Below are 26,369 nucleotides of genomic sequence, written 5' to 3'. Positions count from 1 at the left end.
ATGGGTCACTTGCTGGTGAATTCTCTGCTTGAGGTCTTCAAACCACAATTTGAAGACTTCAATAACTTGGACATAGGTTAGGGGTTTTTATAGAAGTGGATGGGTAGGGTTCTGTGGCCTGCTTTGTGCAGGAGATCAGACTAGATGATCATATTGGTCCCTTCTGACCTATGAGTCTATGAGTCTAAGTGGACTCGATCCAGGTGTTGGTAGACAGGCAGGCGGAGCACTACCGCGCCCGCACCCTCCTGCAGCCCTTGTCCCCAAAATTCTTTCCCTTGTGCCCCCATGTCACCTCCAACCCACTTTCCCCAACATCCAGGTTCTGCTTCCAACACCTGTAACCTCACCACCCAGCTCTGAAAACTATGACCCTTACCCACTGCACTCAACCCCCATCACCATGCCGCATTTTCATCCTGAAGTGCAGCAGTGATTGCACAGCACTCCAGACAGGACATACGCAAAACTGTGATTGTTTCATACCCCACCCCACCCCCTTACCCCTTCTGTTTTCCAAGCAGTTGTGTTTCTTTTCAATACATGAATTTTCTTTTCAATAAATGGATTTTTTGGCTTTGAAAACATTTTTTATTATTGCATAAAGTAAAAGATACCTTAGCCCAGGAAAGCAACAGGCACTGCAAGTCAGTGTAGCAAACACAGATTCCTACTAATATTGGAACCACTGCACTTCACTCCTGTGCAGGGCACCAGACATTACTGGTGGCTTTCAGCCTCAAATTGCAGCCTCATGGCATCTCTAATCCTTGCAGCCCAAGCTGGGCCCCTCTAATAGCCCTGCTCTTTGGCTGTTCAAATTCAGCCTCCAGATGTTGAACCTCCGAGGTCCATGCCTGAGTGAATCTTTCACTCTTCCATTCACAAATGTTATGGAGGGTACAACACATGGATATAACCGCGGGGATACTGTCATTAGCCAGGTCCAGCTTCCCATACAGAGAGAGCCAGAGGCCCTTTAAATGGCCAAAAGCACACTCCACAGTCATTCTGCGCTGACTCAGCCTGTTGTTGAACTGCTCCTTGCTGCTGTCAAGGCTCCCTGTGTAGGGTTTCATGAGTCATGCCATTAAAGGGTAAGTGGGGTCTCCAAGGATCACAATGGGCATTTCGACTTCCTCTATGGTGATATTCTGGTCTGGGAAAAAAGTCTCGGCTTGCAGGTTCCTGAACAGCCCAGTGTTCCGAAAGATGCATGTGTCATGCACCTTTCTGGACCAGCCTACGTTAATGTCAATGAAATGCCCATGTTGATCCACAAGTGCCTGGAGAACCATTGAGAAATACTCCTTCCGATTAACATACTCGGAGGGTAGATGGGCTGGTGCCAGAATTGGCATCTGTGTGCCATCTATCGCCCCTCCACAGTTAGGGAAACCCATTTGTGCAAAGCTAGCCACAATGTCATGCATGTTACCCAGAGTCACGGTTCTTCTGAGCAGGATGCGATTAATGGCCCTGCAAACTTGCATCAACACGATTCCAACGGTCGACTTTCCCACGCCAAACTGGTTAGCAACCGATTGGTAGCTGTCTGGAGTTGCCAGCTTCCAGATTGCACCACCCACTTCTCCACTGGCAGGGCAGCTCTCAATCTCATGTCCTTGTGCCGCAGAATGGGGGCGAGATCATCACCCATGAAAGTTGCTTTTCTGATCCGAAAGTTCTGCAGCCACTGCTCGTCATCCCAGACTTGCAGGATGATGTGATCCCACCACTCACTGTTTGCTTCCTAAGCCCAAAAATGACGTTCCACAGTGGTGAGCATGTCCATGAATGCCACAAGTAATCTTGTGTCATATGCGTTACTTGAGTCGATATCATCGTCGGAGTCCTCACTGTCACTTTGGATCTTAAGGAGTAACTCGACTGCCAAACGTGATGTGCTGGTGAGATCCATCAACATATTCCTCAGCACTTCGGGATCCGTTCCTGCAGACTGAAAGGGAAGACAGAACCCACAGTATAAAAACGTTGAAAGATGGCGCCAAATGTGGATGGAAGCACAGGGTTTGTTGGGATGTGAAGTGATGCATCACAGGGCATTAGGACAGGACCCAGAATGCCTCGCACTCCCTTCTCCCTTCCCACAAGCCACAGCGCCAGAATGGGAAGAGGTGCTCTGTGGGATAGCTGCCCATAATGCATCACCCACAATGTCGCTGCAAGTGCCATGCCAGTGTGCTTGCAGCTGACACTGTGGACACACTGCAACGCTTTCCCTGCTGTACTTTCCGAGGGCTGGTTTAACTCACAGAGCTCTACATCTGCACGTGTAGCCATGCCCTAAAAGTGCTGTAAAAACAGCATCGTGGAGTTTCATGTTTAAAGACTCTCAATGATTTCCAGATAAAGTAGTCTCAGTTTACAAATAACAAAATAAAAGAATAAGAAAGATTTTCTAGCTGCCAGCCTTGCGAGCTCAGCCTGAGATCTGAAACTGGGTTATTTCCTTTTCAAACATTGTCAACTGTCTTGGTGCTGTGGGCCAAATTACACCCTCTGCTACAGCTGAGGGTATAATGCTGTCTGATTAATGCCCTAAGTGACACCTGTGTATCAACAGGTACAGCAGGTTCTCTCAAGGGTAGCTGATTGAATTCTGTTGGTCATCCGCAAGGATTAGAATCCCGTTCACTTTTCCATAGTTGTTTTGGTTCAATAGGGGTAATAGGAGTGAAAACTTATGTCTGAATCTAGCATCAACCTATATGACTCTAAATACAGGTCTGCGGAGTACAAAATTGCCATTCATCACTTTTTGAAGTAGGACTGCATGTTAAAAATCAAAGAATTTGATTCGTTGTGTTAATTTGTAACAGCTCATCAACTGTTGGCGTTACCAAGGGTCTGATTTTCAAAGATACTAAGCTCCCACTGACTTCAGCTAAAGCTGCAGAACCTCAATTCTTCTGAAAATTAGGCCTTGAATTCTGAATCTAGCCTCCTTCTCTCCATAGTCACCTAAGAACGTGCTACCTTTGTTCCTCTGCTCGTAATGACAGACATTTCAAAATAGATCACTTGAAATAATCAGCAGTCTAATAGTTACGGGTTACTGGAGAATGCTTAGCTATAAACCATGCAGTAATAATCATGCATTTCCCATTCCCAGAGATTGTTTATTGTTAGATGGGTAAAATAGTCAAAATTGCCTAAAAGGTACACACCTACACTGCAATTAAACACCCACAGCTCGGGGGCTGTTTAATTGCATTGGAGATTTACCTTCATATAGAAAAGAGATGGGTAGCTGCACCCTGATCCCGAACATCTACACCACAATTAAACAGCCCCTCAGCCCAAGCCCCACAAGTCTGAGTCAGCTGACATGGGCCAGCCGCAGTTGTTTAATCATAGTGTAGATGTATCCTAAGTGACTGAGGTGCCTAAGTCCTGTTGAAAAGCAACAAAATTGAGCACATGTTTTATGTAGGCACTTTTGACATTTTAGTCTACATGCTTTGTGCTCAGCATGTAATATGAAAACATCACCTTTCTGGTTGCAAGCTGCTACCTTCCCACAGATAAAGTGACTGCTTTCAGGAAAAGCTCAAGGAATGTTTCACACACACTCCTTTTGTTCTCCATTTCTTGGACCAGAACTGTGTCCCTAAACCTTGCCACTACGAGTGTTCATTAGAAGCTGTCAGACTATACTGAACACCTTTGTTATGTACCCTTTGGTGTGAATATCGCAATGGCAATAGCCATAGTATCTGAAATATTCACAAAGTCCCACTGCTACCTATCTATTTTCTGCATAATTTCACACATATAAAGATTCATATTTTTCGGAATTTAAAAACCTAGATTTTCTCATCCAAATAAAATTGAAATGGGTGAGCTGCTTTATATTTACCTACAGTGTACCACACCTAGAATTTGCACATATCTATACTCACATGTTATTTATATTGGTTTACCTTATTATTTCACATCATCCTGCTAATTATTTTTCTGAGCTACAATATGATCAAAAGCTTCAGACTTATCTTACTGCAGGTAAACTTCTGAGAGGATTTGATCCTGCTTATCCTACAACCCTCTGGATAGATACAAAAACATTTTGCAATGGACTTCCTTTCCATGTTGTTTTTGATGAAGAGGTAAGGCAAGCACCTGGTAAGTAAGTTTTACACGCACAAGCCATATAGGCCCAGGTTCACAAAGGGATTTAGGCATTGTGATGCTATGCTGAGCAATGAAGGGGTGCATCCTAAGCCCTATCCCACTCATAGAGGTAGGTGCCCATCTATCCTAGCGATCCATGAGCTGTGATAAGATAGGCTTTCCTCTATCTAACTCTTGTGGGTGGCTGATCCAGTAGATGTGCTCAGAGGCCATCTAGTTCCACACAAAATGGCCGGGGTGGCAGGGAGAACCTCCTTATAACCGTTAGCCTAGGGCTCACCTGTTACACTAACCACTTGGCTATGGAGTGATTTTCACTTTCTCTCTGACTCAGTTAATATTTAATTATTTAACTACAGTGGAATATCTTCACTAGTTGAGATTGAGGGAGCCCCACATCAGATTATCCCATGGCCCTGTGGTTAGTGCTGAAAGGTGGCAGATACCTGATCAAATCCCTTCTTCTCATCAATCAGAGGGGAACTTGAAGTGAGGTCTCCGACATCGCAAGGGGGTTCACTGAGATTTCTGAGCGTGAAGTGGCTGCACACATGCTAACAAAGTACATCATTCTCAGTCGCTCAATCATCAAACACATTCATTTCCTGGATTCTCCAACAGCACTGGATTGTTCCCCCATCTCCTGGACTCCCTAGCAAAGCGATTTCTCCCCTGACAGCCCAGCACTTGCATCTGGCTTCCCTTTTATATCTCCCACTCACAATCCCCTGCTCACCCAATGACTTCTGTGGGTGAGCAGGGGATTGGGAGTTGGGGATCACTGAGACTGTGCATGCAGCTGGCTGATCATTGAGACTCAGCATGCAGCAAAGGTTTCCTCTTCTAGGAAAATCCAGACACACAGCCATGTGACTGGCACACCACCCCATCTTCTGGGAAGAGGAACCCAGCTTCTTTTCATTCCTAGTGGCAGAACTCTGAGCCATTTCTCTTTCACAAACCTATTGCCATAAGGGGACTGGTATGACAGCTTCTCCCTTCCCGCTGACTGCAGCGATTAAGTGCTGGGGAACTCTCCCAGATTTGCTTGGTCCCTGGCAAGCTCCTCAACTTCCTACTCTCATGCTCTGCAGAGAATGTTGGCTTCACACAGGAGATGGATGGATGAGAAAGCGTGAGTGTGGGTAAGCAAAGCAAATAAATTAGCCACTTATGGGAAGTGTTCCTGCAACTGAGCTAGATAAAGAGGTTTCAAAATGTTGATGGGACTCACTTCATAATGTAGTAAAAGGTAAATGAAAATCAGGCGGTTTAAGCCATTTAAGGCATCTTATCAATACCACTGCAGCCACATTCTTTGTGCCGAATAAGGTCTTGGTCCCATCAACTGGGGCAGGTCCTCAGCTGGGGTGCAATTAACTTAGTCATGGAAAGTGAATTGCTTGTTGAGGAGAAAGTCCCAGGCCCTACTGAAATTAGGATCATATATTATCATCAGTTTCAAAGACATCTCTCAAACTCTTAAAAACTGATACAAGATATGTCCTGAAGAAAGAAACCATAGGTCAATGGTGCCCATTACAAAGTTAGTATTTGCCACCACAGTTATTTTCTCTTCTGAGTGTATGCCAATACTGTGATCTCTTTCAGATCTCCCTTTGTGGTAGCTGCTGGCAAAGGCTGACTTGTTAATTTGTTTTTGTAATTATAGTATTTAACTATAATGATGAGCTAAGATCAAGTGTGAGTAGTCTTTTGGCTTATCCAAGGCCGTGATCAAGTGTCTTGATGTTTTTGGTCTTTTAGCCTCAAGATGAAAACCTTGTCTGTGTCTCTGGGACCTTGAAGTAAAAATATTATCTAAGTTACATCTTTTCAAAAGGTTCTAGAAGCACCCATCCCAAATGCTGAATGTCCCTTACAAAACTTAAGATTATAACAATGAGTTTGAAAATCACAGAAAATAGCTTAAATCTGCTACCACTGCCATAAATCATGAAACCGTGGCCATATGAGGAACAGAAAAGAGATCATAGCATGGCAGATTGTAGAAACAAACATAATATAATCCTCTTTAATGTTAGAATTAGTTTTTCTCCAAAGTCACCATGACATTGCTATACACCCTAGGGAGCTGGCAATTGTGGGGAGACAAGGAAGGAGCTTAATGAATCTTAGAAAAAGTATGATTTATATAACATTACAGAACTGAACTGAACATCACTCCGTGCTTTCTCATTACTAATCGTTGATGTTCTACAGCATATCATTGATGGAAGATTGACTTGATTCTCCTCTCACTTGTACTGGTTTTAAGCTGAATTGGGATTGGGTTGAGTTACACGGGACTTACTGGTGTAACCAAAACAAAGATCATACTCATTATTTAAATATAATTGATATTTCACTGAAGATTAATGTTTGGAATCAGCAATATATATCAAGGACACTTGTATGATTATAACACTATTTCCTAGTTCCAAGCTAACATTCTATGTTATGTTATTCTATAAGAGAGAAGCAATGCGGAGAAATAAGCCATGTACTTGGGCGGTGAGATGGTTGACTGGCTCTGTGTGAAGCTAAGTCCATTTGAAAATAGCGATCATGTATTGCAAGTGATGGTTCAGATGACTAGTAGCTGATCCCAAAGAGGACATGAAATGTAACCTGTGGCCCATATTGTTTTAAAGCTCAGAGTAAAGCAAGCTGGGGTGAGCATTCAAAAGATTGTCCCTGGCCTTCAGACCATGGGCATTCGCCTGGATCATTACTTCAGTATCGTGCACCCAGAAGTGACATTCACCATCTCTAGCGTTCAGAAGTTTATCAACAGTCAATTTGTTTTCCGGACTAGGAGAGAGATGATGCCAGAGTCATGGAAACAACGTCCAATGCTAGAGCTGAGAGGTACTTAATTTTTTCAATGAACATACACGGCTCTTGCTAAATCAAGAATAACAATAGAGTTGAATTGGCTGATTTCTCCTCCCTCACTGCATTAGACAAATAAATGGCAGTTGTTTGTATAGTATAGGAAAGATGAGTGATACTTTAATACACTCATGGACAAATCCTGCCCCTCCCTCTGCAGGTGTTGTGGGTTCTCTGGCAAGAGAACCAATAAGATTCCATTTGTGGAAGGCTGGGGTATTGGGGATGCATAGAAGTGCTCACCCCAAAGCATGGAACCCATCCCTTTAGGGGCTTTCTGATTTATTGGGGCAAGGCAGACAGTGAGTGGGGGCAGAATGAGAAGGTAGCTCCCTACATAAACCCTCTGGTTCTTCTTCTTTGTTGTGTATGCGGTAGGATGATAAAATAGAAGCTATTTTAGCCACTAAGTTGAGGCAATCTCTAGAGAGTAGTTCTGCTGCCACTCCATGGTCCCTCCCACTTGTCCCGGTGGATATCCCCAGCATGCAGCCAAGACCATCTGCTTCATTGGCAGTTTGGGGTGTGCAAGATCAGGCCCAGAGAGCTCAGTTCTGCTGTCAGTACCACTTGCAGGGGAGCTGGAACACTTTGTATAGTGAGGGTATAGGGTAAAAAATTACACTGACAGCCAGCTTCCCTCCCTCCTGCACCTCCTGCCCACTGGCAGCCTTGCCAATCTGCTCCTCCTTCTCCCTCCCACCCGCTGTGATCTAGTCAGTTTCTCTTTTTGTTTATAGTCATTTATACTTTCTGATTCTCATTTCTGTCTGTCTTTCTCCTTTATTTAAAAATACAGAACAGTTTAGATTACAGTGACAAAGAAATCACTTTATTTGATTGGTTTTCCTTCAGAGAAAATGGTATCGAGTGGTGCTCTGATTGGTCCATTTAGTTGCAACAGAGTTTATATTTAAAAGGAAAGGAACAATGTGTTTGTGCCCTCACTTTGCTTCTTTAATAGATAAAAAAGGCAACCTGAAAATTTTATTTTATCATGTTTTGTCTTAGAAGTATCATGCATGTCAAATCTGGTCTTCCCTGGTTTTGCTGGAGATCTTTTGGAAGGTTTCAGAAGTGTATTGAGTAAAAAAATGTTAACAAAATAATGAATTCTAAACAGTTAGAGTTAAAATTACATTTCCTCCCAGTTATTTACATTTAATTTGTGTGGTATCTGTTATGTCATAAATCTTTTAGTTCTCCAGTTGTCCATACAATTTCTCAAGAAAAACACAATAGATAAGACCTGAATTTCTAAAGAAAGAAAGAAAGAAAGAAAGAAAATAAGTCTACCTATCCTTCAGGGATTCTTTATATATCATAAAGAAGCAAAAAAGAGCACGAACTCAATTTTTCCCCTTGCAAGTCACCATTAAAACTCAGTAATTCTCTCCTGTGCCCATAGATGAAGTAAAAACATATCGTATATCAGGCATATTGTCAAAGGGAAAGAAACTCTCATAGGAAAAGTAATCATATTCCCTTACACTGGGTTTAAAAAAAAAAATGGGTTCAATGCTTGACTCTGCCATAGACTTTCTGGGTGAAAATCCAGGCTCCGCTGAAGTCAATGGGAGTTTTGACAGGCATGTTGTAAGCAATGAGTGAGGAAGAAGAGTAGTTTCTAGTATAGAGAAGATAGAGTGGGTCAGGATTAGGCACCTTCTAGAGATTGCAAAAAGCCACCGCTTCCTGCCCAGCACAGCACAGCACAGCATCCTTAGGAATCTGACTGAAACTGTAGCAAACTGAGGGTATGTCTGCACTGCAATTAGACACCTGCGGCTGGCCCATGCCAGCTGACTCTGGTTCGCGGGGCTCGGGCTGTGGGGCTGTTGAAATGCAGTGCAGATGTTCCAGCTCGGGCTGCAGCTTGGGCTCTGGGACCTTCCCACCTTGCAAGGTCCTAGAGCCCAGGGTCCAGCCAAGCCCAAACGTCTACACTGCTATTAAAGAGCCCCACAGAAAGATCCTGAGTCAGCTGGCATGGGCCAGCCGCAAGTGTCTAATTGCAGTGTGGACAAACCCTGACAGTCCCCAAGGTGACATACACCTACAGATAAGCCATTGTCCTAAGGGCTAAGAATCCTATACTATTAAAACTAGGCTGTTGAAAGTTTTCAGTTTCTTTTCCAATTGTTCTAAACAGGCCAGATGATCTGGATGGAGTCTCTGCAGTGCATGCTCTATCTCTGCTCACCTTTATTGCGCACCTTGCATGAGTTGGAAGAGAGACAGATGCACATTGCGGACATAGCACCTCATGATGTTACCAGGGATTTGATTCTTCTCAACCAGCAAAGACTGGCTGAGATGGAGCTCTCTAACCAGCTGGAGAGGAAGAAAGAAGAACTGCGGATACTCTCAAAGCACCTGGAGGAAGAGAAGAAAAAGACAGAAGCTCTGCTCTATGCCATGCTTCCAAAGCATGTGGCCAACCAGCTAAAAGAAGGGAAACGAGTTGAGGCAGGTGAATGAATATGATACATGTATTTAAAAGAGCAGCCCTGTCCTTAATATTAGATTTGGGAACTGTGCTGTTACCCAGAGCTGGCTCCAGGGATGTGCAAACTATGTAGCTTCAATGATACCCCCCTTTCTGGTGGCTGCCAGCACAATACTGGTGCTCTGAGTGGCACCAATAAAGCAGGCTTTGTTTTGACGTATGTAGAAGATGGGAGGTGTGAGGGTGACTGGAGAGCTATAGGAAAAAGATTGAACAAATTGGCCGTACAGTACCTCTACAATGCTTTGTTCCTCTAAAAAAATGTGTAAGCCCAGCACTGGCCTAATTTAGGAAAGCATTTTTATTCTTATTTAGGACAGCATTTAAGCATATGCTTAAATTCCACTGAAGTAAATGGGCCTTAAGCACAAGCTTAAAGTTAAGCATGTGCTTAAGTGCTGCCTTGAGTAGGAATAGAGTAAAGAATGTGATTAACTGCTTTGCTGAATCAGGCTCATGTGCTTAAGCATCTGTAGACAGCTTCCTGGATTGTCTAAGACATGCTGCTGTTCTTACATTTGATACATTATTAAATCAGATCCTCCCTTACCAATATGGATCTTAAATGAATCATCTTATTTGCTAAAAATTTGGTGAGAAAAGCAATCTCAGCAAACAAGTCTCGTGTGTGCATAATAGCCACAGCTACTGATTGGTCCAGCTCATCAGAATTATTTATAAATGGAAGGAGTACTAACACAGACCTTTCTGTTCACAGGAGAGTTTAAAGAATGCACCATATTGTTCAGTGATGTTGTGACCTTTACCAACATTTGTACCCAGTGTGAGCCTATTCAGATAGTCCTCATGTTAAATTCAATGTATCTACGATTTGACAGACTAACCACAGTGCATGACGTCTACAAGGTAATTACTTATTTACAAAGGCTGCAGCTATTTTCATGAAAATGATTTTTGGGAATTGCAAAGGGTTTCAGGAAAGCATGCAATATTGGAGTTCATGGTGAGCTTGGAGGAGTTCAGGAAGCTAGAGGAATGTAAGTTGTTAATAACTGTTGCTGCTATTTCAATGTTGCTATATTTAATTAAAGCAATTATTTTTTTTTCACAGTTTTGTAATGAAAACTAGCCAACATGCAGAGACTGTAATTAAATGTGCTAAAAAGATTCAAACATGAGTGGAACCAGGCCTGCCTCATTTCCTTGACTTCATTTAGCTCATTCTGAACCACCATTCCCCTTTTGGAGCTATTCAGAGTGGCAGATTTTAATCTCTCTTGTCCTTGACCTGGTACTCCAGCAGTTACTCACTCCTTATTTTGCCGTCACTGGGGTAAGGACAGTTGCTCTCTTTTTACCGCAGAAAGGCCTACCTATAAACCCAAGGTGATAGGACACTTATTCTATCACCTTCTGATACCAGTCCAAAGTGGTAAAACTAGTTGGGTTGCCCATTTTGGATAGCTTGGATTGTTCACTTTATGCCCAACCTGGCTTAGATCATTGTCCTGAACATGCAGAAAAAAAGACAAAATGCAAGAGATGTGTCTTAATTAGGCCACAACTTTATACTTAACTCATCTGGTAACTAACTGGCTGTAACTCATACAGTGCAAGTCATGACTACTTTCTTAGCTGGTTCTACCTGGTGGAGGGCTGCCATCAGCTCCCCCTCACCCAGCTGGTCCTAGCCTGTTGCTGGGACTCCACTGCACTCCCCTCTAATGAGAGTACATGGGCTGGGAAAAGGGGGTCATTTCTTTGCTGTATCAGGTGTTGGGAGCCTCAGGCCTGTTTCCCAGCTTCTTTAAGGAATGTCTTCCAACTCTGCTTTCTCAGGGAACCAGTCCCCTATGAAAGGAGTACCTGGACTGGATACATGCCACCTGTTGAGTTGTGACCACTTGAACCTTACCCCACTGGGTCCCTGAGCTGCTGTGGGGAAGGCAAAAAATCTCACCCCACCCTGGCCAGCCTGGTGGTGAGGGAAAAATTCCCACCCAGCCCCCAAAAAGGCAACTGATGCAATGCTCACAATAGACCAAGGAACTCAGTGGCCTGGGCTCAGGCTGGAGGGCAGAGTTTATATACCCTCCCTCAGGTGCACAGGGGCCAATGACTTAGCTGATCTCCACTGGCCTGCCCACCAGGAGCCATTACCAGTCCAGATAAAGCTGTCCCTGTGGCTGGGGGCGGGGGGCTGCAGTGTCTTTTTAAGTATCCTCTTTCTCTGGCAGTAACATTATCTGCTAGAGCAGGGGTAGGCAACCTATGGCACGGGTGCCAAAGGCGGCACACAAGCTGATTTTCAGTGGCACTCACACTGTCTGGGTCCTGGCCACCAGTCCGGGGGCTCTGCATTTTAATTTAATTTTAAATGAAGCTTCTTAAACATTTTTAAAGCCTTATTTACTTTACATACAACAAAAGGTTAGTTATATATTATAGACTTATAGAAAGAGACCTTCTGAAAACATTAAAATGTATGACTGGCACGCAAAACCTTAAACTAGAGTGAATAAATGGAGACTTGGCACTCCACTTCTGAAAGGTTGCTGACCCCTGAGCTAGATCCAATTAACATCTTAGAGATGAAACTTTCATTAAAACGGAACGTGGGTATTTTCTCCTTAGTCAGATCTTGGCTGGCATAATCGGCTTAGCTTCATGGACTTCTGAAGTCTGAACATCTGCCTGAAATGTATATCCCTCCCCCTACAGTTGCAAATAGCTACGCAAGTACATCCCAATTTTGAAGTCCTTACTCATTCCTTACTCAGGCAAAACTCCCAGTTAAACCCATGGGAGCTTTTGGGAAGAGTAGGTTACAGTTCCAAGGTTCCCAAGAGGAAATGAATTATTGAAACTGCTCAAAGGCTCTTACCTCGCCCCAGCTAATAAATGTCAGAAGTTATGACTAAATCCAATTAAAGAAAATGTCTTGGCACAGCATAAATATAATTAGAATATCTATTTGCATTAGTGACTTTGGCTGTTAATTTTTTTAATTTACTATAGAAAATAACTGGCATTGTCATTAAGTGGACTACCTTGATGGAAACTATCTATAGCTATACAGTTTTCATGCCTAGCATACTATATTGTTTTAAGTAGTTATGTTAATGGGGAGCTCATTAGGAATTGAGTGCATGCTATGTTACTTGCTTTCAGGAAAAAACCACCAGTAAATCCAATTTAAGCTAATCACTCATGTAATGATACTGAATGAAATACTGAAACCTCCTCAGAGTTGTTTAGAGAATTTCTTCACAGCATAATGGCTTTGTATAATGAATTTAATTCTTTTGAGATTTCTGTGGTTCAAGCAACCTTTTTATATTCCTGGCAAGGGCTCTGCATAACCTCTTTCCAGGGCCAAATCCCAAAGCACTTTCTTAGGCACAACTTCCACTCGCTACAATGGGATCTATGCCTGAGTAAGGACTACTGACTTTGCCTATAATAGAGATTATGAGAAAATCCCTAGGTTGCAGTAGGTTGCTTGAAGACAACCTGGTCCTTTTGTAAGGAAGGTTAGGACAGACCAGCACCACACAGCCTGCTTCACAGTGCATTTTAATATGTTCCTAATGTTTGGATAGTTTTTCTGAACTATCATTTGACAAGTTTAATAGTAATTGTCACTGAAGAATAGCCCCGAACTTACATTTTTCCCTAAACTATCCTTTTAAAACCCAATTTGTGAATTAGCTAGCCATGTATGAATCGTCATCACTTCGATAACCGCATTGGTCATTTGGACACCATTATTGATGAGCAATCAACCAATTGTCTCCACTCCTGATGATTGTATCAATGCTTGAGACTCTGCAAAGTCCATTCCTCTCCACTCTTGCCACTATGTTGCCAATCCATCTCTTCTGTCTACCTCTTCTTCTCATCCCCTATACTGTCCTTTGGAGGATAATCTTGGATATGCCAGATGATCTTGTTACATGGCCGCACCACTTCAGCTTGCACTTCTTCACGTTCGTCAGGAGGTCTTCATGTGACCCAGCGCATTGGATGATGATGTTGCGGACCTCTTCATTTAGTGACCTGGCTGAAGTAGATGCCCATGATTTTATGGAAGTATATCATCTCTTCTACCTGTATTTTCCATTCAAGTTCTGCCATAAGGGTCCATGTCTCACATCCATACAGAAAAATGGAAATGACCAATGTGTGCAGCAGTTTCAGTTTGGATTCCAGGGAGATGTTCTTATTCCTCCAAATTGGCTTTAGCTTTGCCACTGCTGCTGCTGTTTGCACAGGTCTTGCCAGAATTTCTGCCTTGGATCCTTCATCAGTGATGGTTGCCTCCAAATACTTGAACTGTTTCACTGTCTTCCGCTCTTGTCCACTGACAGTGATATGTGAGCTGATCCCATCACGTTTGTTTGTCATCAACTAGTTTTCTCTGTACTGATTTCCATGCCGTATTTTGTGGAGGCTTCATCCAATCATTTCACAAGGTTGGCAAGTTCATCTTTGCTGCCTGCCAGGCCGTCAATGTCATCAGTGAACCGAAGATTTGAGATTGTTTGGCCCCCAATGCTGACTGTGCATATGTGATCTTCTAGGGCATCAGTCATTATGCATTCCAAGTAGATGTTGAACAGTGTGGGCAAAAGAAGGCAGCCTTGCTGGACTTCAACTGTGTTGCAAAACCACTCTCCTATTGTCAATTGATGAGAACTGCACTGCTGGCCTTGGTGTACGGTTGTTTAAGGATAAGATTAAGCTTACAACCAACATTGTACTTCTTCATGGCTGCCCAGAGAGCTTCATGCCATACTCTGTCAAACGTCTTTTTGAAGTCAACAAAGACGTGGTAGATGTCCTGCTGGTGTTGTAAGTACTTCTCACATAGAACAGGAAGGTTAAAAATCTGTTCTGTGGTACTTCTTTCAGCACGAAAGCCAGCCTGTTGTTCAGCAATGATATTATCTGCTTGTGGCTTCAATCTGTTCAATATGATTTTCAACATCACTTTGCAGGGATGGCTAATTAAGCTTATGGTCCAGTAATTTTGACACAATTGCAGGTTGCCTTTCTTTGGCAGAGTGATGATTAGTGACTATGTCCACGTAGAGGGCCACTCACTGGTCTGCCAGATCTTGTTGCAGATCTTGGTGAGCACATCTATATTACTATTTCATCAGTTTCGCTGGGATGTTGTCAATACCTGTAGCCTTTCCATTCTTGAGTGATTTCACAGCTGTCTCCACTTCTTCATGCAGTATTGGAAAGTCACCCTTCTCTGTTGAATCTGGGCTGTCTAGGACGCTAGGATCGCCATTTGTCTGGTAGTTGTATAGATCAAAGCAGTAGTTTGTCCACCTGTTGATGATGTCCCTTTCTTCTGTAAGACTGATCCCTTTGTCTTGAATGCATTAGCTTTGGTCCCTCTTTCCTTCATCAGGTCTTTTACAACCTGGAAGGCTTATTTGCTATTTTTATTATTGATACTCTCTTCAATTTTAGAGCATTGTTTTTCAATCCATATCTCCTTGGTCACCTTCATTCCTTTCTTGATCTTTCTGCCAATTGCTCTGTATTTATCAGCTCCCTCACTACTGTTCTTGTCTCTCTTAAGTTCTCTTCTAATGTCACACATCTGTAGTATTTCATTTGTGACCCATGGTTTTGTCTTCTTCTGGTGTTTCCCAAGGATGTCCATTGCTGCCTCATTCATTACAGTGTTGAAATCGTTGATCATTGTTTCTACGTCTTCCTCTTGAGCAAGCAGCAGGGCAAATTTTCTGCCGATCATTGCTTGGAATGATTCTGCAATGTTTCAGTCTTTGTGTCTTTCTAAGTCAAACTTGGTTCTGGTGAACTTTAGCATGACAATTTTCCTTAGATGCAGCCAAAAATTTAGCATCACAAGGCTGTGATCACTTCCAATATCAGCACCGGGGAAGTTCCTTGTTTTAGCTCTGTTACTCTCGGAACAAAATCAGTTTTGCACCATGATGTAGTTGATCTGGCTGTGATATAGACCATTAGGTGCATGCCATGTTGATCATCTGGATAATTTATGTGCTCCTAATGTGTTTGCAAGAACCAGATTGCTATAGCTGACAAAGTCCAAAAGTTTTTCAATCCTCTCTCATTGGTTACCACATTACAGAAAGGGCCACAATAATTTCGCCAATCTGCCTGTTTGTCAGTACCCACTTTAGCATTCCAATCTCCCTCTACAATCAGGATATATTTCTTGTACACCTTATCTATGATGTCTTGGAGCTGATTGTAAAAATCTTCAATTTGCTCATCATTATAGTTTGTTGTAGGGGCATATACTTGTACCACTGTAATATTAAATAGTACTGCCTTTAGACAGATGGAAATAAGCCTTCTGGACATTGGGTGGCATCCTAATACTGAATTCATTATATCTTTATGCACAAGAAATCCTACGCTGTTGACATGTTTGTCCTTTCCATTGTAAAAGAGTACATAGCCTTCTTCCATTGGTATCTCTCCAAAGTTCTTCCATCTGACCTGAGAAATTCCTAGGAGGTGCCAGGTGTATTGTTCCATTTCATACATGAGTTCTTTCAACCTCCCTATTTGTCACAATGTCCTTACATTCCATGTGACTATGGTGATGTTATCTCTTCCACGGATCCTCTTTGTTTGGGTTACACCAGTAGTATACTTGTCATGTCTGCCCTGGTGGGAGACGGATGGCACAGTCATTATTAACCCCTGGCTGCGATCAAACATGGTTGACTTGCTCATCATATGGTGTGTCTTGGGCAATTTTCTAACCTGGCAAAGCCCATCCCTCTCCAGGCAGCCCCCTTCTAGTAGCATCTTACGACATGCAGGAGGAGCAGTGGGCCTGTTTTGTCTCCAGAACCACAGGGAAACCATCTATGAATAGCATTCAGTAAATCCATTAGACTAGCTGCTGCCTCAGTGATTCATGTGTGGGGGTGTGTATGGATGTTGCCAGCCTGAGTCGTAGGGGAATGCTTTCACAGCACTGTTCCTCCACTTCCTCAGGCCCCCCAAAGAGCCCTCTGTAGAACCAGGATTGAGGGGGCAGAGATGGGTCAGGAATTTTCTCACTGCAGAACCAAGGGACACATCAGACCCAACATCAGCCTTGTAGAAATCAGGGAAGACAAAAGACTGGGGGTTCCCTCCACTGTGACCTCTCAGTAGTTGAAAGCAACCTCTCAAAGGGAAAATGGGGCAGCTGCAGGCAAAGAGAGTCTCTACCCTTGAAAAAAAAATCTCAGAATTAGAAGTATTTAGAATACTCATCTGTGTTTCCCTAAATATTAAAGGTGGAGACAATAGGTGATGCCTACATGGTGGTAGGAGGTGTCCCTGTGCCTGTATCTACTCATGCTGAGCGAGTTGCCAACTTTGCCCTGGGAATAATCATAGCAGCCAAAGAAGTGACGAATCCGGTTTCTGGAAAACCTATCCAAGTGAGTCAATACCACAGAGATGTACATATTTCCACGGGCTGTTTGTGTGAAAGCGTTGTTGTGTGGTAAATGCACTGGTCTGGGATTCAACAGAGCTGTGTTTTGTTTCTGTGTGACCTTGGGCAAGTCCCTAGAGCCACATCTTGATGAGCTGCCTGATTTTTCAGAGGTGCGCCTCACTGTATTAGCATTAATAGATAGATGGCTGGTTAACATTTTAAACGGACATTAAATAGGTGATATTCTGGGTTTCTTTGTGTCTTTGTAAAGATTAGAGTTGGGATACACACAGGTCCTGTCCTGGCTGGAGTAGTTGGAGAAAAGATGCCTCGTTACTGCTTGTTTGGAGACACCGTGAATATAGCTTCCCGGATGGAGAGCCATGGGGTTCCAAGTAAAATTCACCTTAGCCCCACTGCCTATTAGTGAGTAATGCTCCTTCTTTACAGATTTGCTTGGAAATTGTGCGTTGCGTTTTAGATGTAAATCCCACTGTCTTCCATAACTTACTCAGTTTTAACTAATCCTTCATTACAATAATCAGTTCTTGTAAAACAATTTTATTTGTCCAAATTATTTTGAGACAATTAGATTAGGGTGAAATTTACGGTCCCTGCAAAAAGACAGATTACTCTGATTCTACATTTTAAAATAAAACATTTCAAGTATACTTTTCCATATCTCATGTGAATACATAATACATAATGGTGTGAGTTAAAGGCTCATTAGATCATCTAGGCTGACCTACAGAGCCAAAATAAGCCATAGAATTTCATCAGTTTATCCCTGTACCGAGCCTGATAACTTGTGACATAACAGTTTTATTGGGATTTATTTAGCATGAGCTACATAAACCACTGTATTTTTTCCACCCATGAGGAATACGGACTTCTCAATGCCAATAAAATCTTTATACCACACCTCCATATTGTCCATAAAATCAGAGCTTTTGTTCACCTAAGAATCACTTAATTGACCCCTTTCCCTAGTTTTTGCTCTCTGTTTTCTAAAAATAAAGGACTAAAGTCTGTTCATCCAAGTTTGAAGCATAATGATAACTTCTGGTATGTAATATATGAAGTTTGCCACCAGAAATACTTAGTTAAACTACATTAGGGCAGATAGGGTGACTAGACAGCAAATGTGAAAAATTGGGACGGAGATGGTGTGGGGGGTGGGGGGAATAATAGGAGCCTATATAAGAAAAAGACCCAAAAAAGACCCAAAAGTCCCTTTAAAATCAGGACATCTGGTCACTCTAAGGGCAGAAGAATTAGTCCAACCTGTGGTATGGACAATTGCATATCATCCTATACCTGCTCTATATAAAGCTCTAATTGGCAGGTGAATCCCACCTCAACCATTAATGTACATTTTACCATAGCTTCATAGACAGTAAGAACCTTACATATCAAGTGAGAATTTGATTTGTTAAACCTTATTAGAGTCTGAGACAAAGTTGATTAAATTCATTGACTTCAGTGGGCTTTGGATCAGGCACTTTGTGTATACATACATAAGCAAACCATGCCTTGTTCTGAATAAAGAAAACAGTTTTAGAACAAAATCCTTCTCTCAGTTATTTGTAGGGAATCGCAATTCTACTACCCTGGTTTCCCCACCTGTTTTAGTTTAATTGCTGATATACACCATGCTATTCTGAGAGGAGAAGGCTAAGAATCTGATATTTTTTGCTCTGTATAAGCCCCTTTTATTGTAATTGTTATTATTGTTCTAGCTGCCTAAAGGACAAAAGTTTTGAGATGACTGAAAGAGGAGAGATTGAAGTGAAGGGCAAAGGGAAAATGCATACGTATTTCCTGATTAGAAACAGGACTGCAACTGAGAATGAGATCATGGGAAACCCAATAAAGGAATCAGATTCTGACCATGAATCTGTTCAGTCTTTTCATGAGTCCAGGATCAAAATGATACAAAGTTCATGTCAGCAAGGTAGAGTTGGCACAACAGAAAACCAATTATTTCCACAGTCTTTTAATTCCAATTAAATTAAATGTTTGTTCCCATCTTCCCTCAGCTATGCTGTCCAATTCAGACCAGGATCAGCCGCCAACCATAGCAATGAAGTACATTGATAGTCCCACAGAAACACAAGCCAGTTACAAAGGAAGAAGTCAAGAAATAACTATGGATTTTACAGGTATTTTCTTTGTTACTGAATATTCAAATAGTGGAGTTAGAAAGCATTTGAGACTTGATCCTGCAAACTGATCATATTACTCATGCGAACAGTCATTGCTTACATACAGATGCATTATGTCAATGGGACTCCTCACATCAGTGACTGCTTAAGGCTAACCATCCTGCACATTGTTTGGGGCTGACCATATCCATCTTCACAGTAATCCCAGGCTTCAGGGATCGGCTAGGGAGAAAGGAGGTCACAATGAGACTATTATGACTACCATTATCTTTAATATTTTGAAGGTCCCAATAAAGTTGTTTCTGGGATCCCGTGCCGTGGTCAAAGCCGAGTAAAGTGGGAAAGGGCGTTTTCACTGCACCAGCCGAGGAGGAGGAGCCGCTAACCCAAACCAAGAGAGAATAGGGCTTCATGGGAGTGCATGAGTCACCCTTGCCAGAGAGAGGATAGGGAGATCTGATTCCCATCCCAACCTCCTGGAATTTTATCCATTGGCCCCATCTCCTCAGTCTCTTTTTACCCAAGTACACTCAAGATTAATTCTTCAAACATGGGAGTCTTCCGCATATCTGGTGCCCCCATCAGTTGTGCATTCTCTAAACTCTGGAAACTGGCTTGTTGGTGTTTTTCTTGGTTATGAGTGGTAAGGTTAATCAAATCTTATGCCTTAAGGAACAAACCACTCACCTGTGGTTAGGAAGGATTTATTCCCTCATGTACAGCATCACACAGTTTATCAGGTGCTTTATGAGGAGGTTCATATTCCTGTGAAGCTGCAGGTTCTGGCCAATGCAGTATTATCAGATTTGATTAATCCTGCAATCCTACGTACAGAGCAAAAATATTTTATGGCTCTTAAACAGACTAAAAAAGATACATTTCCCTTTACCTCTGCTCTGCTCATGTGTAACCAGGAATATAACATCCACACACCTGCCATACTGATCCATCTGTGGTCATTAAGAACTCACACAGGAGGAACATTTCTTTACAGGCAAAACACATGACATTGAAAGCTACAGACGTCTCCATGCTGGCCAGCAGCCAGGCAGTGATTCTTATCTGCCCAACCAGGAAAGAATCAAACCAGCATCTGAAGAACCACAGAACAGAAATGTCAGATCCAATTTTTGCAATTTAATTTAAGCTGCTAACTTTTAAAGTTAAACAGGGTAAGTACATTACAGTCCACTTCATTTTCTATTTGGGTACTGATTTTGTATAGAAATTAGTACAGGGATTTTGTAAAAATGAGATTTCTTCAGTGCTTGCAAAAAATACAAAACACTGGAGGATCTCAGGTTTTTTTTATTATGGTGTTTACATAATTTAATTTTAATATATAAATATGAGATGACACAAAATGCCTTGGACATGGGATGCTCCTCAGCAAGTGCCATATTTCTCCAGCTCTCCTTCCCCGTGTACCAAGTGTGTTCATGTCTTGGGTTCCCATCCAGTGATCCAAGTACATTGAGACAGGAAAGGATGGACTCGCGTGACTAGTGGCATCCTTGCTCTAATGAGCATTCATAATAAAAGAGAAATGCCCTGAAGTGATACCTGCCTTGACTCCAATAGAACTGACTACTTGCCCGAGCAAGGTGAGCAGCATTTGGCCCACATCCTAACTTTGATACCAGTTTAATAACCGACATGTTCTCTGCAGGGGGATATATCATGTCCTGGTAGCAGGGATGGACTTGGATTTAATACAATCAGTATTTCCATTTCAAAATAAAGATGGGTTTTGCTTTTTAGTATTTATGGGACACTCCTCAGTTTACAGTTTTCATACCTGCATTTGTGCTGCACTTAGAAGGTCTTGAAAGGAAACACACACTGCTGAAAATAAAAACATTTTGAGCCCAGTTCACCCCTGTGCAGAGGGCCAGTACAAGGTCTATGCACCATTTGAGTCCTCTAAATACAGTTTTAAGTGGGATATAAGTGGATTTCAATTTATTTCTGAGCATCCCACCCCACCTAAACAAGATAAATAAAGATCTGGAGCCCAGCAGTGGGACATGACTTTGCTCCAGACAAGTGGTTCTTTAATTTCACTTTCCTAATGCAGAAAATGAGATTCAGGCTAACTAGATGATTTACCCCCTCAGACCACATTTGATCAAAAATGGCAGAGGGAAACTACAGGTAGAGTTGCCAAAAAAGGATTTGTGACCTAGGACATAGAAAGGAGCCATGATGGACATATAGACTGTGACCAAGATAGTGCATGGCAAAAATTTTCCTCTTATTGCACTGTAGCCATCCTAGTATGGATGTAACACACAGCCCCCAGTGAGGGGGGGAGAGTTGGCTTTAGACTCCACCCCCAAATTGATTTAAGGTCTGCAGATGTGGATTCCTTAATTGAGTGTGTGAACGTGAATACAGTTTGATGCATTTTAAGCAAGTATGCACCAGGGTGGATAATATGGCTACCGTGCTGACATGCTCTGGGACATAAGCATTCCACCTCTGTATACAGGTGCATCTGAGGCAAGTGTTTAGATCTCCTTTAAATACCAAAGAAGAATGTAAGACTTCTGTAAGGAATCTTCCCTCTACAGAAGACCCAGAGGGAAGTAATGGTATTTCACCAGGTTAAACGTTTCTGTTAAATCTCAAGTCATATGACTTGCCTGCCACGTGCCCTAGAACGTTAACGTTTTATATGCTACACCTGAGCACTATGGGAGGGTCAGAATTGAACTCCATTTTATTACTGGAATGTTTCTAAGCAGGGGCCCCCTGCTCTCTGAGAACTGTGTACTGTTTTGGTGATGGCCACACCCGCTATAGGTTACAGACCTAAGTCTTGTTATTGTGAAACTGGGCGATCTTTTGTGGTGGGTTGTTCCTTAGGCACTGTGACATCTGCATTCCAAGCTACATCTTACTAAATTCCTTCTCACTCCGGATACCCTGGAGCCCCACACAGAGAGTGGACAAACTGCTCATGTATTTATATACAAATCTCTCAAGAGACATAGAGCCTGACTCTTTTCTCATTCACACTTACTCTCACTGACACTTAATTTGAGGGACCGGCAGTGAAATCAGAGGTGTCTTGTCGGTCTAAGAGGACAACCTGCCCTGAAAGCACTGATCTGCCCTACTAGACAAATAGATTTAATTAGCCTTTCTCAAAGAGTCACATGTGGTGGGACAGCGTTCTTGCCAATTATCCCAATTTGGACAAGACAGCTGTAAGATTTGCTAACCCTTCTGGGTTCCCTGGGCAGTTGGGAGTGAAACTCCTTTTGCTGGCAATTTTCCACTCTGGCCACTAGAAATAAAGGATCCTGAGGCTGCAGCCATCAGCAGCTGTCTCTCTTGTTGTTCCTCAGCTGTCTTCACAGCTCCCTTTGCTCTGAGTCCCTCACTAGAGAGAGAAAAGAGGATGCACTCTCCCCAAACCCCATAAGATCAGGGTCTAGACAGTTGGAACAGTTTCAGGTCCCCCTGGTGTAGGAAAGGAGGCCACAGATGGACAGAAGAGGAATGAGGGATCCCACAGGCAACTATCCAGCAGGAGAAGGGACAGATCCTCCAGTAGGGAGTGGAGAAAGGGATGGGCAGCTTAACAGGAAGAGAAAGAGACAGAGGGTTGGCAGGGGAGAGAGAAAGGGAACCCACCACAGCTGGCAGAGAAGGAAGTGGGAAGACATCACAGGTGCCCGAGAGAGAGAGAGGAAAGAATGGGGGTGGAGGAAGAGATGTCCCAAAAGAGATGCGAGTTAGGGGAGCAGGCTGCCTTGCTCTCCCTGACTGATTTCTATCAAAAAGATGCCTTCATGCTATGTAGCCCTTTAAAAATCTTTCTTCCAGGTAACCAGCTATCAGTCATCTCCTTGCTAAGAGGCATGAGGATGCAAGGGTCAGTACATCCCACAGCAGCAAGGGGGCTGGGCAGAGTACAGGGCTCCACTCTGGAAAGGAATTAGCTCTTGAATGGGTGAATAAGGTCATTTGCCCCTTCTCCAGTTTGGAAGATCACACAACTGCATCACCCATGAAGACCCTCTAGACTAGCAGCCAGTAAGGCAAATTTGATATATACTAGGTCATTTTCCACTGAAAACACTGTGAATGTTTAAGATGTGAAATATTTTAAATGCCAGTAACTAGTTCAATTCTGAGCAAACACGGCTGGTGGTAGACCTGCTGGGGACCAGGACTGAAGCCGAAGCCCAAGGGCTTCAGCTCTGAGTGGTGGGGCTCAGTTTACAGACACCCCCCTGCCCAGGGCTGAAGCCCTTTGCCTCTCCTCCCTCTCCCCCAGACCTGGGGAGACGGGGCTGGGCTCAGGCTTTGGTCCCCCTTTTTGGGGTCGTGTAGTAATTTTTGTTGTCAGAAGGGAATCACGGTGTAATGAAGTCTGAGAATGGATGATTTATTCTGTTAAGTTTTATTTCATGCTGTGTGTGTGTGTCTCTCTCTGTGTGTATTTTAAATGTACATGGGCAATGGCTTCAGTATGTATTCTCTTATACAAAGTCCTTCTAATGTCTCTCATCCAGAGATCCATCCAAGATATCCTATGGACACCTGCTTTTTAAAAATAAATTATAGCTGCACATCATCACATGTTCTTAAAGCAACAAATACCGCCAAAGATGTTGAAATAAAGGGGACTAGACACACAAAATAAATACTTTGGGTTTTACTTCACTATTCATGATTTCTTACAAACACTATGGAAAGTTAGTGCAGGTTTGTTCTCCTAAATCAACTAAGTGCTTTTGAAAATCCCACTCATAGTGTCTTACAAAAGAATCAAAACTTATTGCTAAAAAAGAACCTGGCGTAAAATTTTCAAAAGCACCTAGAGGAGTTAGGCACTTTTGACATTTTTTACCCATAATTAACACTGTAATTTCAAGTAGAACTGGGGAAAACAGTCTTAAACTCTCAAAACCTTTCCATTATTCAGTAACTTTTTCATTGGTTCTGTTCACTCCACCCCACTTTTCTATCCACTTCTTATGAACATTGAAGCAATAAAATTTTATACTGGCAAAAATGTTCAAGGAAATTTAATTTCTAGGTTGCAGCCATACTATTTATTACTTCTACTGTGAACAGAGCCCCATTGTGCTAGCAAATGAACACACACATAGTAGGAAACAGTCTCAGCTCCAGTGACCTTACAATTTAAATAGACATCGGAAAAAGAGTGAGAAAAGAAATCTGATTGGCACTTTACAGATAGGAAACCAAGGTACAGAGAGATTAAGGATGAGATTTTCAAAGTTGTGTAAGGGATTTGGATGCCCAGTTCTCATTAAGCCTGGGATATTCAAAGGAATCTAAGGATGTTAGATCACAAGGATACAATTTTCAGAAATACCTAAGTGACATAGGAGTCTAAATTCCAGTTTCAAAAGGAACACAGGCAGTGACTTTCATAAACAAAGATTTTAATTTAGGTTCCACATTAAAAGAAAAAAATTCTAATTGATTCACGAAAAAAAAATCAGAAAACCAGTGAAACATTTGAACTGAAACAAAAATTTTTATTTGTTTGTAATTTGTGCAAAATAGTTCCTATTTTTCAACCAGCCTGAGTTCTTTTAAAAGCATCACCCTACATTTTCAAGTAACTTATATTTAAATATACAGGAGAAGGGAACACTCAAATGAATAATAATAAAAAAAAATTGTAGAAGTAGAAATCTGTATTGATCTAAAGAAGTCAAACTTGAACTGCTCAAATAATTAGGCAAAAGATTTGCAATAGTTACGTGAAACTCTTGGCCAGAAATACAGCCCCTTTCAACGGGCCAGTGACTAAAGCTTAGTAAATAATTCACACTGTATAATTTGTTTGATGAATTTAGACTTTTTCCATTTATATTTGATGAGCAGCCCACGGTTCTTGCAAATGTATTCATTATTCAGAATCATTTGCCAAATAATTTATACAAATAATTCTTAGTTTTTAGCTTATTCACGTGCAAATCACTGTCAGCATGCACGATCTGACATTTAAATTCAAGCTGTGTTGGTTAACTTTGGTTGAGCCCACTGGTCATGAGGCATTGTTAGTGCTCTGTGGCTTTGATTCAGGAAAGCAATTAAGCATGTCCTAAAGTCTCACTGATTAGGGATGTTTTCCACATTCCGAGTCTGACTGGTTGTACACTTAGAATCTAGTTTCTGGTGAGAGAAAGCTTGTGTTTGCAAATATAACAATTCACTTTCAACAAATATTTTCTAAAACTAGCTGTTCATCCTGCCACTAAACTTATTTGCAGGCATATTCACAAATCATGAACAAATGGAGCCAAAAGGAAATCAATTTTTTATTAGAGTGACTATCTGTGGAAAGTTTTTGAGCTATTCACCTAGTTCTACTGGCAACATTACAAAGCAGCTATACTTGATCCAAACGGAACATGAAAAATGACATGAGCAAGGAGATCACACAATATCATCCCAGTGAGAATATAAAAGATTTTTTTCTAAAAATGACAAATTAAACTTTAAAATTTCAGAAATGAGACATGGTGAGAAACTTTTTTACAAGAACACGTTTAGCTGAATGTAAATTGATGGAGTAAACTCTGTCATTACTCTTAAAATATTCAGATAAGTATATTGTTTAAGTGCAGTCAGTTGGAATAAATTCCTTCTGAAGCCACATACTATATTAATCGTGTATTAACACCTCCTCTTCGTGCTTATGGTTTGTGATATTCATATGCCTGGACAGTGTATAGAGAAATAGGAATGTATGTGCAATATTTCCAGTTTGTAAATATTTGTAGCCAAATTAAACAATGCTTTGGCAATGTCTATTTCTTTAAATAACTGGAGCTGGGTGAATAGTTCACAATAAATAATTTACTTGATGAGTTTTTCCTCTTTTCCTTGTCATGAATTGTCCCCCGTTCTCTTTTTCTCACATTTTCTTTGTATTTGAAGTTATTTGCTGAATATTTTCAGCAAATAATTCTTGATCTGGAGCTTGTTCATAAGTAATTCACTGCAAGCATTTGATATTCAGAATTCCAGCTGTTCTGATTGAACACATGGTATGTTTCTGGTCTCTGATCAGATGAGCATAACTTAGAATTGGGCTCTTGATCGCAGTTTCATATTAAGATCTTACATGGTTTCTATTCTCTCAATAGTCACTTAATGCAATTTCAGTGAACATTCCTGTCAGTACCTCATGTGCTAGAATATTCTCAGAAAATGAGTACAAAAAGAATATTGACAGTCA

The 26,369-nt window shown here is 41.9% G+C and overlaps 1 protein-coding gene across 1 annotated transcript in view; it reads left to right on the top strand.

Annotated features, from left to right (window-relative positions):
- LOC116823406 (guanylate cyclase soluble subunit beta-2-like) overlaps positions 1-26,327 on the top strand; it is a 38,797-nt gene extending 12,470 nt beyond the window's left edge. The window contains exons 8-17 of the mRNA XM_032777906.2: positions 4,027-4,130; positions 6,810-7,026; positions 9,203-9,523; positions 10,278-10,426; positions 16,825-16,971; positions 17,242-17,396; positions 18,710-18,924; positions 19,010-19,132; positions 20,130-20,307; positions 22,970-26,327. Of these exons, the coding sequence (XP_032633797.1) occupies positions 4,027-4,130; positions 6,810-7,026; positions 9,203-9,523; positions 10,278-10,426; positions 16,825-16,971; positions 17,242-17,396; positions 18,710-18,924; positions 19,010-19,132; positions 20,130-20,281 (1,583 nt within the window). The 3' untranslated portion in view covers positions 20,282-20,307; positions 22,970-26,327. The remainder of the gene's footprint in view (positions 1-4,026; positions 4,131-6,809; positions 7,027-9,202; positions 9,524-10,277; positions 10,427-16,824; positions 16,972-17,241; positions 17,397-18,709; positions 18,925-19,009; positions 19,133-20,129; positions 20,308-22,969) is intronic.
- Positions 26,328-26,369: the final 42 nt, after the last annotated feature.

Source organism: Chelonoidis abingdonii, chromosome 8 (assembly GCF_003597395.2).
Source record: "Chelonoidis abingdonii isolate Lonesome George chromosome 8, CheloAbing_2.0, whole genome shotgun sequence".
NCBI lineage: Eukaryota > Metazoa > Chordata > Testudines > Testudinidae > Chelonoidis > Chelonoidis abingdonii.
Note: the sequence above shows the minus strand (reverse complement) of the source record. Positions and strands in the feature narration are given on the sequence as shown.